Source organism: Haematobia irritans, chromosome 2 (assembly GCF_050003625.1).
Source record: "Haematobia irritans isolate KBUSLIRL chromosome 2, ASM5000362v1, whole genome shotgun sequence".
Lineage (NCBI taxonomy): Eukaryota > Metazoa > Arthropoda > Insecta > Diptera > Muscidae > Haematobia > Haematobia irritans.
Genome location: NC_134398.1, coordinates 2,601,184 through 2,621,410, shown reverse-complemented (window position 1 = coordinate 2,621,410; position 20,227 = coordinate 2,601,184). Strand labels below are relative to the sequence as shown.

General features: G+C 34.1%; 1 protein-coding gene across 1 annotated transcript; it reads left to right on the top strand.

Annotated features, from left to right (window-relative positions):
• Window positions 1-14,041: 14,041 nt before the first annotated feature.
• Window positions 14,042-19,240, top strand: LOC142223011 (uncharacterized). Its single transcript, XM_075292944.1, has one exon. The coding sequence runs from the start codon at window positions 14,042-14,044 to the stop codon at window positions 19,238-19,240; it is 5,199 nt and encodes a 1,732-aa protein (XP_075149059.1).
• The last annotated feature ends 987 nt before the right edge of the window (window positions 19,241-20,227 follow it).

Sequence of the window (20,227 nt, the reverse complement as noted above, 5' to 3'; positions counted from 1 at the left end):
ACACCATGTACCAAATTTCAGCCGGATCGGATGAATTTTGCTTCTCTTAGAGGCCCCGCAAGCCAAATTTGGGGGTCCGTTTATATGGTGGCTATACGTAAAAGTGGACCGATATGGCCCATTTGCAATACCATTCGACCTACATCAATAACAACTACTTGTACCAAGTTTCAAGTCGATAGCTTGTTTCGTTCGGAAGTTAGCGTGATTTCAACAGACGGACGGACGGACATGCTCAGATCGACTCAGAATTTCACCACGATCCAGAATATATATACTTTATGGGGTCTTAAAGCGATATTTCGATGTGTTACAAACGGAATGACAAAGTTAATATACCCCCCATCCTATGGTGGAGGCTATAAAAATTAAAACTATGCTTGCGAAGAGTTATAGGAACTTATTAGATTCTTGTCTAAACGGTTGATGTTTCCGTGTCAAGCACGGAAATGATTTTTTGGAAATCTTTCCTATTTACTCTGGCAGTATATTGGACCCGATTTTATATAATTACAATAAAAATTAATTTTCTTAAAAGGCCAACATTTATCTGAAGCTGCAAAATACCTTGGAATGACGGTAGACAAAAATTAAACTGGAAATCCATGTATGAAATAAAACGAAAACCCTTGAATTGAAATGTGTGATTGGTAGAAAATACTCAATACAAAGATTGTTAAAATTCGCATTCATTCGGTTCCAATAAAAATATTTTATAATGGAAAATAAATTTCCGTTGTCAAAATATTGTTTAGAGAATGTGTGATAAAGCGAAGTTGCAATGAATCCTAATCACGAATACTTTTTCATAATCTAATCTAAATATTTCAAACGGAATAGCAAACCTATTATATACTCTCTAATCTTGTGGTGAATCTTTAATAATTAATTTGGGAAATTTAATTAAGAAATAAGAGTTTTACTCAAACTCTTAGTATTCGTTCTCATAATGCCAACTTCATCTCATCTCCCCTAAAATATCTAAGCCCATATAATATATGCCATATATAATAGTATCATGCTGCTATAAAGCTAAGGCCTTGTTACAACTTTTAGCTGTATGCTTTGCAGCTAAACTACAATAATTGTTTATTTATTGAAAACGTTTCATTTACGATTCATTGGCCAGCGACAAGCCTTAAACTTCGCATGTTTGTATGAAATACTAATCCTCTCTACGATAAGCTTCAGACTCATGCAAACAAACGTGTGTATATGTATGTGTTTGTGAGTCATGTCTTTCATAGGCTCTAAACCAAAGAAATGCATTCATACTACAAAGTCACATAGGGTCATACATACGCAGACACTGTGTGCGCCCACACATTAACCAAGTGAGTACAAAGAGAACCATCGTACTTGTCATAAGGAAGCAAATCCCTTTGAAATTGATGGTCAATAATCGTACTTGGAATTTGAAACAATGTAAGTTTTGTATGAGCCTCTATGTGTGTATGTGTGTGCGAGAGTGCTTCATATGAGAAAATGGCATGGAAAGGGCGCATTGAGTGGCGTGTATTGGACATTCATGGCAATAAAATCCACTGAACAATGACACTTATTCGACCAATACGGGATTAACGTAATAGAAATTTGACAGGCTACATGTTTTTGAAGCGGCACTTTTGCCTAATTAAATTACATAGCCATTGGAAGTATTTGGATAGTAGAAATAGTCGGGGGCATACGTGTGAAATGCATTGCTAGGGATCATATATAAAGGGTAATTGACACGAAATATCCTTATTGTATTTTTGTGTGAAGATATTTGTTATTGATTCAAATGACCAATTAATTTCAGTATACATTCGCTTTTGATAGATATGATCATCTTAACAAGTTTTCTGAAAAAAATTATTGACTAAATTTTTGTTCTGAAAAGTCTACCGGATTAGCATATGGCAAATTTGACAACACCTATGTGGATGAAATGCAGACAATAATTTCAGTTAGAACCTTCTCACCGACAATAGAATAAGACGAGCTTTCGAAAGGTGGGCTCTTGTGAACCAATTCTAATACAGTTATTAGGATAAAATCGCCAAACTTTTTTGATTAGAAAAAATGCGACTATGTTTAAATAGAATTAGAATAATAATGGAATTAAGGAATTAAGATGAGACTACCATGGCCAGGGCTGTGGAGTCGAGCCAATTTTGCTCGACTCCGACTCCAGCATTTTTCATCAGCTCGACTCCGACTCCGGAGTCGACTCCGAGTAATAGAACTAAATCTAATTTTAATACCACTAATTTGTAGTTCTATTGTGGGGGTACCGTGAGTGGATCGATATAAAGTATCGTATTTATTTATGTGTGCAAAAAAAGGTCTTAATTGCACATTAGATGCCAATTGAACTCTATATTTCAAATTTAGGGCAATGTTTACTAAATAAAATAATGATATAAATACCCATCATAATATGAGAAGATAGCAACAGTATATGTATTTGTGGACCAAAATTATTGATACTATCTCAAATCCTTTAAATTTGTTGCGAGCTATATAAAGGTTTATATTCCCATATGCATGAATTTGAATCTGAATCGAGTTAGACAAAATTGTATATACTTCTACAAAATCTATGTACTTAACATTTAAATCTAACGTTATGGGACGTAACACAATTTTAACAAAAAATGCAAGGAAAGTCTAAAGTCAGGCGCGCCGATTATAATATACTCTGCACAACTTTGTATTTAGATCTACATTTTGATAAAATCTCAAATCAGACTTCTACAAAATCTCGGGCAATATTTGGGAATTTAGACAATTTCGCAAAAATTCATTTATGATTCATTCATTGAAAAATTTGAAAATTTGAGTCATTTCTACAAGTTTTCGACTTAGCAGTGAGTATCTGTGAGCATACAATTTTGGAAAAAATGTTGCAAAATTTTATTTTCTGCAGAAACAAAATTTTGACTAAATTTTCTATAGAAATACAATTTTGGTAAAATTTTCTATAGAAATCAAATTTTGACCAAATATATAGAAATAAAATTTTGAATAAAATTTTTATAGAAATAAAATTTGGCAAATTTTTTATAGAAATGAAAGTTTGAAAAAATTATCAATAGAAATACAATTAAAAAAAATTGTGTAGCAAAGAAAATTTTGCAAAATATTCTATAGAAACAAAATGTTGACTAAATTTTCTATAGAAATAAAATTTTGACTAAATTTGATATAGAAATAAAATTTTGACCAAATTTTTTAATACAAAAATCTATTACTATAAAATTTTGGCAAAATTTTCTATAGAAATAAAATTTTGACTTAAATTTTTATAGAAATAAAATTATCAATAGAAATAAAATTTTGAAAAAATGTTTGTGTAACAAACAAAATTTTCCAAAATTTTCTATAGAAATAAAATTTTGCAAAATATTCTATAGAAACAAAATTTTGACGCAATTTTCTATAGAAATAAAATTTTGACTAAATTTCTATAGGAAAAAATATTTCTATAGTAATAAAATTTTGAATAAATTATTTATAGAAATAAAATTTTGACAAAATTTTGCTATAGAAATAAAATTTTGACAAAACTTTTTATAGAAATAACATTTTGACAAAATTTTCTATAAAAAAACTTTGAAAAAATTGTCTGTAAATATTCCACATATGTATATGGCCTTAAAATAAAATAAAAAAATAATTTCGATTGTTCGATTGATATGAGCATTAAAATGGATCGATACAGCCCATCTGCTAGTCTAACATTCTAGGAAACATAAAAAGATAGCCGTAATTGGCTGTAATCATGCTGTACATTGATCGAATGAATAACGCAATGGAATCTAATTTGCGTAAAAACTTGCTTAGTTACAAAAATGTGAAGTGTTTTAAAAAATTTGGTTTAGCCGGAGTCGGAGTCGAGCAAAATTTTTACGACTCCGACTCCGACTCCAGCAAAATCTTCAGACTCCGACTCCGACTCCGGCTCCACAGCCCTGACCATGGCTAAAACTTTTTTATTCAAATCGTCTCTAGTCCTAAAAAATTAATTATTTCCATTTGTACACATCCAACCTACTGAATGTATCAACATATCAATATAGCATGCAAATTATTTCCTGCAACACTTCCATTAATTCTTGAAAATTTTCACAAAAATGAAAACGCCAGTTTCTAGTGAAAGATGGGACAATACAAATATCAAATCAAGTTCATTTTGCGTGTTAGATAATCCTTAATTAAAAGTGTCTCCCCATTTTCGTTATAACATGGATATCAACTGAAAAATGATCAACGTAGGTGATGGAATCATTGTTATATCCAACAGCAATGCAGAGCGATGGGACAATCTAAATGCGGTGCTTTACAATTTGCTTTAATTGTAATTATCTGTCAGACAAGGGCTAGAGTGACATGCGAAATCAATGTCTCCACGTTGGGACAGTCAAATGCAACTTCCCTATCCCTCAAAACATTGGTGGAAATCTCATCTAAGTCACTGCATTGCCTGTAATTTCCGGGTAATTTTTGTACTCAGTATTTGTTTAGGTCACGCAAATATAATGTTGCAGAATTTGAGGCGCATAACAATGAAGTACCCACAAAACGTAACCACACGCGTACATTCAAAGGATGTCGACTATTGCGAGGTAGTGTTGTTGGTTGGCAGATTGTCATGCAGCAGGTAAATAATAAAATTATATTTTAGATTGTACTAAATTTGCTAATATCCTAGTAATGATATAGAATAACGGGAAAAAAATCAATTGTGGGCAAAAGGGATTACATACCAAGAATTGTAGAATAAACACAGAGATTTGGATTAAGACAATACCTGGATTGTAATAATCCAAAATATTTTAACTTATAAAACAAGCTAATGGCTGAATGACTTAATTTTTTTGTGATCGATTTTTATTTTAATTAAAAATCAATCAATTAAAGGTTTAATAATGTTTTGTTAATCTAATTAAAATTATAATTAGAACAAGTTTTTAAGTATTTTTTTCTGTGTACACATATATTTTATGTGCTTTGATTCAAAATTTCAATTTATTGTTGTTGAAGTTATTTGCAAAGTGGTCGGCAAGATCGCGTCGGGTAATATTAGTTTCCCAGAAAAAAGTTGGAAGTTTTCCTAAAATTCATCGAAAAATGTTTTTATAGAGATGAACTTAATTTTCACTTCACAAGGAGTTCTTTTGACTTTTTTACATAGTTTTTGCAATAAATATAGACTGTCTATACAAATAAAATAAATTTTCAAATAAAATTTGAAAAATTTACCGATTCATTCATCGACAGACATGAAATTTACAATAAAACATTTGCAAATAACGAAAAAGAAAACAAAATATTTGTTAATATTTTAAACATTTTTTAATGAAATCCGAAATTCTGAAATACCATCGCATTTGAAGAACATTTGCAAATATCGAAAAAGAAACAAAAATATATTTTTTAATATTTTCTTAAATTTTTTTAAATGAAATCCGAAATAATAAAATACCATCGCATGTGAAGAACAAATGCAAAATCAATACAGCAGATGCTTAAAAATATGACTTCTGCCCTATGTAAAATTCATTGTCTATGTTTTTTCGCTATACTTTGTTTTTTTTTTGTTGGGTTTATTAAAAATTATTACCCTTTATGTAGATCTTCCACACAAATTCTTTTTTAAAATATGGTGTAAATTTCATTTAAATTTCTGACAATTTCTTCTGTCAGTAATAATATGTATACTTTTTAGAAAGTACTCACTCAACATAAGCACAAACCTAAAACCAAATTGTGAATCAAACAGTTTTCCCAGAAAGCAAAAAACGTATATGCTGGAGTACAGAAAAAATATAAAAAATAAAAATTTAGAGTAAACCTTCGAAATCACTACATACAATAGACAAAATAACTGAATAATTAATTTGCTTTTAAAATCAAAGTTTAGTCTTTAGGTGGACACGATAATAAAAACTACCAACAGCAAACATCAATCGCAACTACGAACCATTGACGATAAAAATCAACAAACCAAGGACATTGTTAAGCTGTAAGTGTAATCCTAACTAACAGAGCCATTGAAAGAATCATGCAGGAATGTCAGTTTTATGTTGGTCCTTTACAAAAACAAAGTATCAATTACACTACATGAAATTCATTCAATGGTCATTGTAGTAGAGTGTTGTTTTTGTGTAATAAAACATATACATGAGTTGTTACTTTACTACTTGGTATTATTAATAATTTAAGAGTATCGACTAAAAATATACAAATGAAAAAAAAATTATCTTACCTTTATAGGTAAGGGTAGGTACCTAACCTAATGGCGGCCCGATATTTCAGGCTCACTTAGACTATACAGTCCATTGTGATACAACAAGTGCAGAACTGGGATAGAACCCATTACCTTTTGTATGCAAGACGAGCATGCTAATCATTGCGCTGTCAATCATTGGTAGCTGATATTGTCGTTATACACTCTCACTTTCAAGCAACCACTTGTTAATAATGGAATGTGAAAAGTATCTGTCACCTTGATTAAAATTTGGATAGAGCTAAGATTCACTATTTTCAAATCATACTTTACTATTTTTTTTTTAATTTTTGCACAGCTAAATTAAATAAATTCATATATTACATTTAATAAGCCACTCGAGCTCTCATCGTGAAAATCGCCTTATTATTTTGACCATATGTATATTTGCCCAATGCGGACTATGTTTGTGATCATATGGTATAGTAGCGATTTTTGTCTGGCGGTATAGAAACCGATATGATTTTTCAAAAATTGTTTACCTTTCTGGACATGGCTTAAAAACTCTTTGATGCAAGGGACTTGTGTGTTTATGTTTTGAAACAATGTTTATTAAACCAACAACAGTTTCTACTTTATTTGAATAAATTTGATATTGCTTGCAATTGTAGCTGCACAAGCATGCATCTCAATGAGAACTGCATTTGTGCATTAGGATGTTGGTGAGGAAGGCGATTGGGAGGGGGGTTGTTATGCCATAACACATTGCTTAGCAATGGTAATGGCTACGCGATTATATTGTCGTAACCATTAATTGTCGATGATGTTGTCATTACTAGGGCTCACAAACAACACCAGTTGCCTGCATAAATGGAATGAAATTTCATAGAAAAGTGCAATTAGTCAGGCATGCAAATTCATAAGCATTTATGTATGTAGACACGAAGGCTTTGACATATTTGCTACTCTCGTTCAACATTCCTCTCTTTCTTGTCTCTTACAAAGGAAAGCTTACACGCACACACACGCGTTTACAAGAGTAAATCGGAATTCAATTCTAGCACGCATGCAAGTGGCAAATCTTGTATTTCCCCGCTTGTTCAAGTAACTAGTTGTTGACTATCAAATTCATCTATTACCAATAAGTACCACCAGTTACTCCCAAATTTACGCGACATATATTTAACTGGTGAATTTAACATGGGGATGTCATTGGAGGGAGCCAATTGGATATCCTTAGCATTACATTTGGCACAAGAAATAAGTGGTAACTGAGGGATACATATATAAATAGCTTAATTTCAGTATTGTAGTAATAAGACCACAAATCGATTAAAATACAATTTGATTATTTTAATTTATTTACTAACATGAATTATATTAAATTATAACTAAATACATTTCACAAACATATTTAAAGCTAAAATTAAAAAATATAAAACATAAAACTTAATTTAAATACATAATAGAAAGGTGTCTTTACGGGAACCGCATAGCATGTACATCTGAATGATATAGTGGTACATGAAAATAAAGAATAATTAACAAAATAATGCCAAATGTATACTATATTATTACTGAACCTACTAAAAAAATTCCGAAATATATCCAAACACGTTTTTTTAAATTGTTTTGTAATGTTCTGCAAAAAACTTCTTGCTACGAAACCAACAGAAAACTAACTAAATTATTAGTTTCTGAAAATTCTAAAGTATTGAGATGTGCTTTGTTGCTTTTTTTTTTTTAAATAACTGTACAAATTGTCCAGCAAATAAGAGAATTCTCCCGCGTCTATTTTACAGGCAACCAGTTATCTGTGTTATAATTATTCGGCTATTCCATAGATTACTTAGTTGTTTATATAAATATCGAAAATGCGACAATGACTTCTTGCCGAACAAGCGGGTCATGCTACAGTAAAGCGTATAAACCAATACACGCTTACACCCAATTGTCCTAGGTTTCATTCACATTAGTGTATAAGTGCATTTTAGCCCAATCAAGTTTGCCTATTTGATTATTGAGAATTAAAAAAAAAAAACTTAACATGTCTTTGTACAGACACACAATCAAACAAATTGCTTTATGTCTCAACATTAGTTGGTTGAATAAGACAAGTGGAAATTTATGTTGGAAAATAGGAGTTGTAGTTATATCAGTTAAGGGGTGAGTATTAAATTATATACAATATAGAATAAAAAATATTGAATTTTTACATTGAAAATATTATAAATTAATATTTTTTTAAGACGGTTAGGGTGCCCTTAATCATTTTATACCTAACCCTTATAACTAAAATAATACAGTTTTGAGTTATTCTACCACAATATGGAATGCTCGTTGGGAGCTTTATTTTATAAAAAACAATGGATTTTATGGTTGCAAAAAGTTATATATTAATGGAAAAACTATGACACATACATTACAGACTAGCCATTGGTAGATGCCTATTTTTACATATTTTTATTTGATATACTTTAAACTTATGCCCATATACAAAACAATTTTAGGACAAATTGTCGAACGAATTAATTTGGAAAATTTGGTTTAAATTTTACTTAAACTTTTTTGTGTATGGAGATTAGAGATAGAGTCTATACGTGAAAGTATTTTTGAATTATTCGTTAACAAAAACATGTGAAGGTAATCTTTAATAAGAATACAATCACTTTGTGAGTAGGGTTGGCACTAAAAAATAGCAATGCGTTGTTAAAACAACAACCAGCGATTTTTGCAATTTATTGAGCCACTTCCGATCAATCCGATGTACTTTTCTATTAAGGAAAGAAAGATAAGGACTAATATATACAGGCGGCTGATTTGTAATGTAACAAAGTAAGGCGCTATATTTTTGTAAATTTTATTGTTCAAACACGAAGGATGTCGGAAATAACCTCAAATTCTAGAATCACTTTGGATTTGACAGAATTGACTACATTTGGCACGAATTATGGCCTTAAATGTCCGACAAATCCATCATATGCTGCACCAATGTGTCCATCACCTGTTGACGGTTATTTCCGACATCCTTCATGTTTGAACAATAAAATTTACAAAAATATAGCGCCTTACTTTGTTACATTACAAATCAGCCGCCTGTATATATTAGTCCTTATCTTTCTTTCCTTAATAGAAAAGTACATCGGATTGATCGGAAGTGGCTCAATAAATTGCAAAAATCGCTGGTTGATGTTTTAACAACGCATAATGTCATTTTATTGTTGTCAGATTGACACCGCATGTGTGATGATTCATGATCCACGCTATTCATATTTTTTCTATGGGTGTAATTTCGTATTTGAACACAGAAGAATTTGTTATGTGTACAACCAAATATTGAATACGCATTAGACGATAGACGTATTTTAAAAGCAAAACACTGAAAAAATATTAAGTGTAAGAAGGCAGCACACAGCTATTGCATGGCATTTAAATCTCTAGAAAATCAAAGCTACAATAACAATAAACTTGCGAACTTGTAACAAATTTTAATTTACATAAAAACCAATTTTTGTTTTAATTTCATGGGGCTAGTAAGTGCATAGCTCTGGTAGCATTTTTTCCACATTGTTATTATTCTACATATCCTTCAATTAAAACTCTTTTCTGTTTCATTACAACTAAAAGTATAATCTTTGGCATTCGTTTTGGGCTAATTTTGCAATGTGACCCCAAAAAAGTATGGTAACACACATTGCCACATTTAAGCAAATCTCTAACAAAGAATAAATGACAGTTTGACTGTTTGGATGTACTACATGGTCATGTGTATGTGTATGCGTGAGTGTGTGAGAAGAAAAGGGATTTTTATGTCAATCCTATTCAAATATCTGTGCTCTTTGAATCTGTCTCTGGAGTGCATTATGTGTAATCGAAATTTTCATCGTTTGCTACCAGTTTTGGACTTACTCAACCCCTCCATATATGACAAAGGCTGCTAATGGTAATGGTTCTTTCGTTTTGGGTGTACCCAGGAATATTGGCCTAATTTTCGGCCTCTTTTATTTAATGGGCACCGAAGTGATCGTTTATGCGTGTTTATTCTCAATAATGAGGAAACATTAAACGGCTTCAAAAACATGAGCATGATTCGTTTATGTGACACTCTAACTGAAACTGTCATAGAAGACATATTCATGGTAATATGCATGTGTATGTAAGTGTCGATGTGTTTGTTAGTGAGCATTTAGTGCGTGAGTTCACAAAATTTTATAGTTACCAAGAGGCATCCCATACACAATGACAAATACCAAAAAAAAAAAAATCAAGAAACCATCAAAACGAAACATAAGCACCATAAAAGTTAAGTGTCCTGTTTATGTTTATAGACCTTGATATGAGAGGCTATGCCTTGTGGATGATTGCCGGAGCTAGGTGGAAATATAATTTCCTTTGATTGGCCAATAGAACTAGGAAGGAATTGATAAACAACATGAATATTTATAGCAAGGAAGTATTAAATTAAATGCTGCCAATGGCATATAGTTAAAATAAAAAAGGATATATACTCATGTCCTTACGACCACCAGCAGACGTTTCTCATGGATATATCTACACGATTATTAATATAGGGTGAGGGAGTGGGGGGTTCGTTAAGAAAGTGTCCGAAGGAAAAGTAATATAAGACACTAGCATACAGGAATTGAGAAAATGAATGACATTCACGCTTTCTCAAGTATAGTCAGTTTACGAAAGAAACTTGAAATAAATGTAGTGTCAAACTAGTTTGATCGGACAATGCATAGGACATGACTTTAATTATTAATTTCAAACAAATTTAAAATTTTCAAACCTGTTTGTGGAAGATATTGATAGTGCGTAAGAAGACAAAATTAATTTAGGGATTTTCCTCGAATCACCGATTAACTGACCTTCGAAGCGTTAGTTTACCTACAAGCCAACAAATACCACCAGGCATAAATCATCACTCAGCCAGCCAGATTTAATTCTCAAATAGTCCTTCGGTTGAGTAGTGGTTATTGTAGACCACAGACAACAAAGAAGGAGACTCGGAAACGCGACTGACTGGGACAGTCGCCAGAAGGAGACGAGTTAGACACATGGTGTCTTTGGCAAAAATGCTCAGGGTGGGCTCTTGAGTCGATATAGCGATGTCCGTCTGTCCGTGAACTACAAAAATGTGTTCACGGACAGACGGACAGACATCAAAGTCTAGGTCGCAGTTTTACAGGTATGGCACAGGTATGTGTTTTGGCTCAGAATAGATCCCTATTGATTTTGGAAGAAATCGGTTCAGATTTATATATAGCTCTCATATATATATTTCGCCCGATATGGACTTATATGGCCCCAGAAGCCAGAGTTTTACCCTAATTTGCTTAAAATTTTGCTCAAGAAGAACAATTAGTACTATAGTGAAGTGTGCCAAATTTTATTGAAATCGGTTCAGATTTAGATATAGCTCCCATATATATCTTTCACCCGATATGGACTACTACGGTCCCAGAAGCCAGAGTTTTACCCCAATTTGGTTGAAATTTTGCACAGGGAGTAGAATTAGCATTGTTGCTATGCGTGCCAAATTTGGTTGAAATCGGTTCAGATTTAGATATAGCTCCAATATATAGCTTTCGGCCGATTTACACTCATGTGACTACAGAGGCCAATTTTTTGCTCCGATTTAGTTGAAATTTTGCACAGGGAGTATAATTAGCATTGTTGCTATGCGTGCCAAATTTGGCAGTTCCACCACTGAGACTTTCGGGTTTTCAGTTCTACCATTTAGACCTTCGGGCCTTCTTTTCTTCCACTGAGATATTGGGGACTACAGTCCCACCACTTAAAAATTCGGGCCTTTAGTTCAACCCCTGAGACATTCGGGCATGCAATTCCTTCAGTGAAACTTTCGGGCCTGCAATTACATCACTGAAATCTTCGCGCCTAAAATCCACGACCATGTCTTTGAATCATCTACGAGACTATAACTACAATCAAAAGATGTCATAGTTTGAAAGCCAAATATTGCACAGGACTTCACGATCACCTAATCAAACCGAATCATCAACAAACCGAACTACTCAGCCAGGATTATTCATATACCTATTAATAAACGCAAGAGTCTCCATTTTTTAATGAACTAAATTCCTGATTAACTTTCGACCATTAACAAATTCTTCAACAAAATTCAATGTCTTCATCAACTAACATATTGATCCTCAATGAACCGAAGTCTTCATCAAAAACTGACCATCATTTAATAGAATTTTCATCAATTCCTCGAGAGCCACCGTGGTTCGCATGTTTGCCTTGCTTACAAAGGATCATGGGTTCAATTTTCTCATAGAGCTAAACATAGAATTGGGATTCATTCATTAAGAGAAGTTCATCACTTGTGTGGTATACAATCGACTGAAATAATGGGTTGCCACTATACATAATCTAATCTAACCTACACTGAAAAAAATATTGTCGTGAGGTCAGCATAGAAGACGCATTTCTCTAAAAAAAGTTATTTTCCTTGTCCAAAAGTCGATAAACTTTTCAATGAAGTCGTATTGTCCTTATAATTAAGTGATTTACTTAAAAATGGGTATCTTAACATGAAAGAAAAAATTTATAGGCTAAGGTCAACTTGACTTTAATAATTCAGAAAAATTCTTTAAATTTAATGAAATTGTCTTTAAATTTGTTGTCTTTTTGCATCTTGACTACAAAGCAAAAAATCGTTCAAATATAGGACATGTTTTTCAAAACTTAATTTTAAAGAAGTTTTTTACTTCAAACATAGCATAATTTCTACTGGAAGTCGAGTCCTAATTTGGAAAATAAAGTTGCCGTTAACTCGTTTTTAAAGGACTTTGATAGCATATGAAGAAAAAAAGCTGTGTTGGTGAAAAAACCAACATATTCCTCTTTATAATTACTTCAAAATTTTTAATTTGTTAATTTTCTAATAATTTGTTTTAATTTACAAAACTTATTTTTTTAAGTTGTTTATTTAATTCAAAATTATCTAATTATGCTACAATATTCAACATGAGTGTAAATCTGTCTGCTTCCACATAACTAACATAATTTCCTTTATTCTTACCTTTGATCGTTTCAAAATATAAACTTAGCTTTTTGCAATCATTTGTTTCTCATATAAATATTTATTTCTGATATCACTAGTGTTGTTATTATCATGTGCTCTCTGAGAGTTAACAGTACAGACAAAGCTTTTGCATACTATATTGTTGCTAGTTTCTGCACTCAGTGTGTGTCGGAACATATAGTACATTTACAACTTTACTCTCTCGGTATAGCTTTATTAAAAACTATTATACAATTTAAAAAACAAATAGCTTCTATGGTACCGATGGTGAGTGAGGGGATAAATGTGTTATATGAGTTGTTATGCTGGATAATTTTTATTTTTTGTTGACTCTCACTGTAATAATACTTTGAATCTAGCAGAGAAACATTAGGCTTCTTGAGATTACTTTAGCATTTTTTTAATTCTTCTTTTTTTGGACACCGAAGCAGACAGATCACCAGCTTTGATAAGTATTGTGACTGGTATAAGGAAAATAAAACTTGCGGTTCTTTTTTTTATAACTCTGCTCTAATTCTTATTTCTTGATATTGATTTTTTTCTTGTTTGAAATAATTTCCTTTCTTTACGTACATTGTTGGTGCCGAAACCCGGGAAGTCTAGTCATTAGATTTCCCTCGAATTAATCCAATTGTATTATTTACTACGGTGGAAAGTAAATAAATTATTTCTTGCTTAATTATTGTGATAGCGTGATTTTTTGTGAAACGTGATTCTTGGTTTTTGCAAGGTGAAATATATAAATCATGAATTCTTTGGACCAATTTATTCAAATGCAGCGTGATTTGTATTCAATTTTGGTGAAATATGAGAAACGATTCGACGATAGAGATTCTTCCGGAAGAACTCCAGGTTATTTGCACACACTTGTCCAAAGAATTGATGATGTCTTTAATAATTTTGAGACCCAGCACAATGAAATTTTGTTGCAAGTGCATGACAGTGGTATAGATGCAGCCGATGTTCCTTATTTGAAAGATGACTTTTATTACGATTTTTCTGAACAATATTTTTCGTTTAAAGGTAAATTAATGGACACATTGTCTCACAACTCGGTTGCATTTTCCCCATTATCAAGCACTACTGTGGCAAGTGGAAATCGTGCTGATACTACTATTGGTGTAGACACCAAACTACCGAAAATTTCTTTACCTTCTTTTTCGGGAGACTATATGGAATGGATACCTTTTCGTGATATATATGTCTCCCTTGTGCATGGCAATGAATCATTAACAAAGATTCAGAAATTCTATTATTTGAAAGGCACACTTTCAGGTGAGGCCGCGAACTTGATAAAAACGATTTCTGCCACAGAGGCAAACTACGAGTCCGCGTGGGCTACTTTAGAGTCACGCTACCACAATAAAAGAATGATTGTTGGACATTTGGTGGGTAAACTTTTCGGAATCCAAAAGTCTGACGGTGGGTTCCAGTCCATTAAAATGTTGTTAGATTCCACAAAGGAATGTCTATCCTCTTTGAAAAATTTAGGTGTGAACACACAAACATGGGATCCACTCTTAATTCATTTGACCGCTCAGAAATTGGACATTCAGACGCGACGTGATTGGGAACATTCTTTGCGGTCATCGACCGAAATCCCATCACGTTCTGAAATGTTTGATTTTCTGGAAAGGACATTCCGAACATTGGAATCCATTCAAGACAGTTTCCCATCTGTGGTCAAACAAAAACCATCAAAACCGAAACAATTTACATCGGGAAAGAAGACATCTGTCCATTCTGGCAAATTTGTGAAACAAGATTTGATGAAATGTCCATATTGTGAAAAATCTCATGTACTTTCGAAGTGTTATAAATTCTTGGCTCTTTCATTTGCTTCACGGAACAAATTTGTATTAGATAAGGGCATTTGCCGGAATTGTTTGACGAGCGGACATGTCATATCCAATTGTGGGTCACCCTTTCGCTGCATTATATGCAAGGAACAACACCACACCGTTCTACACCCGGACGGACATAACAACTCTCGTGTGGAGATAAACAATGCTCCATCCACATCAAGTGGTTGTGGACAGGGTGTTACTCAAATGGCTTCTCATAACGTGTCTTATTTTCAGTACGTTTTGCTATACACAATTCGTCTTAAAGTTAAGACAAATCATGGCATGTTTGCTTTAAGAGCTCTTTTGGATCCAGGATCCCAAGGAAGCCTTATTACCGAATCTGCCGTACAACTTTTAGGGCTAAGGAGAATTAGATCACATTGTCAAGTCATTGGTATCGGTAATGGCCACTCCAATTTGTCGAAATATGCAGTTGGTCTTGATTTGATCTCCATGGCGGATATGCCTGTAATTTCTTGTGTTGCGTTGGTGCTCCCTAAACTTTCTTCATATTCACCAACACCGTCTTCACGGTATATATCACTTCCTGATAATGTGGCAGATAGTTTAGCGGACCCATATTTTTATAAATCTGACAAGATCGACATGATTCTTGGATCAGATGTTTGTTCGAAAATAAAGATTCCAGCTGAATCTTTTGTTCATGACGGATTCTTTTTTCAAAATACCTATTTCGGTTGGGTCTTTTCTGGTTCGACTGAACCACTGTCTGCAAATAGGGTCCATATACATACAGCGAACTTGGAACCTATTCTAAAGTCTTTTTGGGAACAAGAAGATATATCTTCTGATAGGGATTTGACATGGGAGGAATCAGCTTGTGAAGCTCATTTTACAGCTACCTCGAGTATGTCAGAATCGGGCCGATACATGGTCCAATTACCATTTAGAAATCTTCTTCGTAATATTGTTCTTCCAGATGTTGATAATAATGTTACGAGTGCTTTTAAGCGTTTGCGACAGCTAGAAATATCATTTTCTAAGCGTCCGCAATTTGCTGAGGCTTATAAGTCTTTCATGAGGGAGTATGAGTCTTTGGGCCACATGTCCAAAGTCGGTACATACCCTCAAGATACTCGTAGGGTATCTTATTTCTTACCACATCATGGTGTATTTAAGGAAAATAGCACCACGACAAAACTTAGGGTTGTTTTCGATGGCAGTAGCCACATGGGTGAAAGCAAGTCTTTAAATGAACTTCTTTCCCCCGGACCTGCTCTTCAAAATGATTTGCCTTCAGTCATAACGCAATGGCGGCGGCATAGAATATCTTTCAGTGCAGACATCGAGAAAATGTTTCGACAGATCGATGTCTGTCCTGAACACCGCAAATTTCAGCAAATCCTTTGGAGATACGATCCTTTTCAGGAAATATCAATTTATGAACTCAATACGGTGACATATGGCACCGCATCTGCCCCGTACTTGGCAATAAGAGTTCTCCAGAAATTATCAAATGATTATTGTTCTGAATTTCCTGGAGCGTGTAAAGTTCTTTTGACTGATACATACGTTGACGACGTGTTATCAGGGGCGGACTCTTTGGAAGAGGCATTTCTTCTACATAAGAATTTATGTGCTCTTTTGGCTAAGGGGTGTTGTAGGCTTCGCAAATGGGTAACGAACTCAAATGATCTTTTAAGTCGAATTCCTGTGGATTACAGGGATCCTTCGATGACTATTGATTTCGACCGCGGGAGCACGGTAAAAACCCTTGGCGTTCGTTGGAACACATGGGATGATAGCTTTTCTTTCAAAATAGAGCTGCCTCATGCGAGCTCTGTTACTAAGCGATCTATATTGTCAGAATCGGCCAGTATTTATGACCCCCTAGGATGGTTAACTCCATCAACTGTTGTTGCGAAGTCACTTTTCGAAACTTTATGGGAAAATGGACTTAATTGGGATGACGATATCCCAGACGAAATTAGGACGAAATGGCTTAGATTTCGTAACTCTTTATCTGACATATGTACTATTAGAATACCCAGATGGATAGGTTGGTCTACAGGCAGTAGGGTACAACTCCACTGTTTTTGCGACGCTTCAACAGCAGCATATGCAGCTGTTATTTACTGTAGGAGTGAGAGTGTTGATGGTGTTGTTGTCAATATACTACAGGCAAAGTCCAAAGTCACTCCCATTAAGACAGTCACTATCCCTAGACTGGAACTATGTGCCGCTGCTCTTTCGGTTAAATTGGCAGAACGGGTGAAGAGGTCACTGAGGGATATTGAAATTGACACAATTTGTTATTGGAGTGACAGCTCCACGGTCCTAAGTTGGATAAGAAAATCCCCTTCTACTTGGTCTGTTTATGTGGCCAATCGTGTCGCAGAGATACAAAGGCTGAGCAATCCCTTAGATTGGAGGTATATACCTTCAGCTCAGAATCCGGCTGATTGTGCCTCAAGGGGTATCGGACCTAATGATTTATTAGAAAGTAAAATTTGGTGGAATGGACCAGAATTTTTACTCAAACCGGAGTCATTTTGGCCACAGAATTTGCCCAATTTATATACATGCGATGAGGCAAGAAAATCAAAGGTTATGTCCTATAATAGTAGCTCGCTATCATACCCGGAGTTGCTATTGAAATATTCCAAACTTCAAACTTTGCTTCGAATTACCGCGCTCTGTTTTCGTTTCCTATATAATTGTCGGAATGCTTCGAAGAAGCGTACTTGTCCATTGACATTGTCTGAGACGAACGAGTCATTACTTCGATATGTGAAACTTACTCAAGGAGTTGATTTTAGGACTGAGCTATTTGCACTTTCGACTAATGCACCACTTAAGAATACATCAATTCTTAAATTGATGCCCTTTTTGGATAAAGAAAACATTATTCGAGTTGGTGGTCGTTTAGGGAATTCTTCTCTGTCTTACGACTTGAAGCATCCAATGTTATTGTCCAAAGCCAATCCATTGTCAAGTCTTATTATATCGGACGCTCATGGGAGAACATTGCATGGGGGTGTAACTTTGACTATGTCTTATGTCAATAGAAAATTTTGGATAATTTCTGGAAATACATTGGCTAAGACTATTATACGAAATTGTATTCCATGCTTTAAGTATACGGCCAAAACAAGTCAGCAAATCATGGGCAATTTACCTAACGTGCGACTAACCGTCACAAGACCTTTCAGCCATAGTGGGGTTGATTATGCCGGTCCCATTTCTATTAAAACTTCTTCTTTGCGGACAGCATCAACCACCAAAGGCTATATATGTCTTTTTATATGTATGGTGACAAAGGCCATACACCTGGAGGCCGTCTCTGATCTGACAACAAACGCTTTCCTAGCTGCTTTTCGTCGTTTCATATCTAGAAGGGGCTTATGTACGGATCTGTATTCCGACTGTGGAACGAACTTTGTTGGAGCGTCAAAGGAGCTCAAAGTTATCTACAATCGGAATAAGAATTCTATTTCAGCCGATCTGCATCAAGCTTTAGGTCTAATTGGGACAACTTGGCACTTTATACCACCCGCCTCGCCTAATTTTGGTGGTCTATGGGAGGCCGGTGTGAAGTCCACCAAGTATCATCTCAAACGCATTGTGAAAGACAGAATTCTTAATTACGAGGAACTTTTTACTTTGCTTTGTCAAATAGAAAGTTGCCTCAATTCTCGGCCACTTGCACCTCTATCGTCCGACCACACCAATTTTGATGCTCTTACGCCAGCGCATTTCTTAGTTGGAGAACCCACAACATGTATCCAAGAGGAGTCCTTACTAGATACAAATATTAACCTTCTTACCCGTTGGAAATGTGTGGAAAAAATGAAGCAGCACTTTTGGAAGAGATGGAGAAACGAATTTCTCAACCGCCTTCAAGCTCGGCCAAAATGGTTATGTCCCAAGCCAGAAGCTAGCGTTGGTGATTTGGTGCTGATTTCGGATGAGAGATGTGGGCCAGGACAATGGCTTTTAGGTCGTATTCAGGAAACACACCCAGGACCTGATGGACATGCTCGGGTTGTATCTGTCCTTACAAAAAACAAAATTATAAAAAGACCTATAACTAAAATCTGTTTCCTTCCAGGTGCTGAACACGAAACTCTTAAGTCCCCGCTAACTTCATCATCAAAGATATAAATCATCACATCGCAAAATATTATCTGAAAACGATGCCTATTATCCTCGCTGTGAGTCGGAGCACAGCGGAGTTCAAAATGAAACTCGACTAAAACACTCCCATCGTAGGCCATTTCGTTTTACAGGATATCCATCTCATCTTGAATTATTGTTCCATCAACTACGTCGACATTTCAACGTCTATCGGATTTTTTCATCATTATCATAATACCTAAAATCTATTTGTAAACTTCCGTTTACCAGGGGGGAGAATGTTGGTGAAAAAACCAACATATTCCTCTTTATAATTACTTCAAAATTTTTAATTTGTTAATTTTCTAATAATTTGTTTTAATTTACAAAACTTATTTTTTTAAGTTGTTTATTTAATTCAAAATTATCTAATTATGCTACAATATTCAACATGCGTGTAAATCTGTCTGCTTCCACATAACTAACATAATTTCCTTTATTCTTACCTTTGATCGTTTCAAAATATAAACTTAGCTTTTTGCAATCATTTGTTTCTCATATAAATATTTATTTCTGATATCACTAGTGTTGTTATTATCATGTGCTCTCTGAGAGTTAACAGTACAGACAAAGCTTTTGCATACTATATTGTTGCTAGTTTCTGCACTCAGTGTGTGTCGGAACATATAGTACATTTACAACTTTACTCTCTCGGTATAGCTTTATTAAAAACTATTATACAATTTAAAAAACAAATAGCTTCTATGGTACCGATGGTGAGTGAGGGGATAAATGTGTTATATGAGTTGTTATGCTGGATAATTTTTATTTTTTGTTGACTCTCACTGTAATAATACTTTGAATCTAGCAGAGAAACATTAGGCTTCTTGAGATTACTTTAGCATTTTTTTAATTCTTCTTTTTTTGGACACCGAAGCAGACAGATCACCAGCTTTGATAAGTATTGTGACTGGTATAAGGAAAATAAAACTTGCGGTTCTTTTTTTTATAACTCTGCTCTAATTCTTATTTCTT

Bases quoted from the DNA above. Each gene is read 5' to 3' on its own strand.
- LOC142223011 (XM_075292944.1), top strand. From the start codon at position 14,042: ATGCAGCGTGATTTGTATTCAATTTTGGTGAAATATGAGAAACGATTC.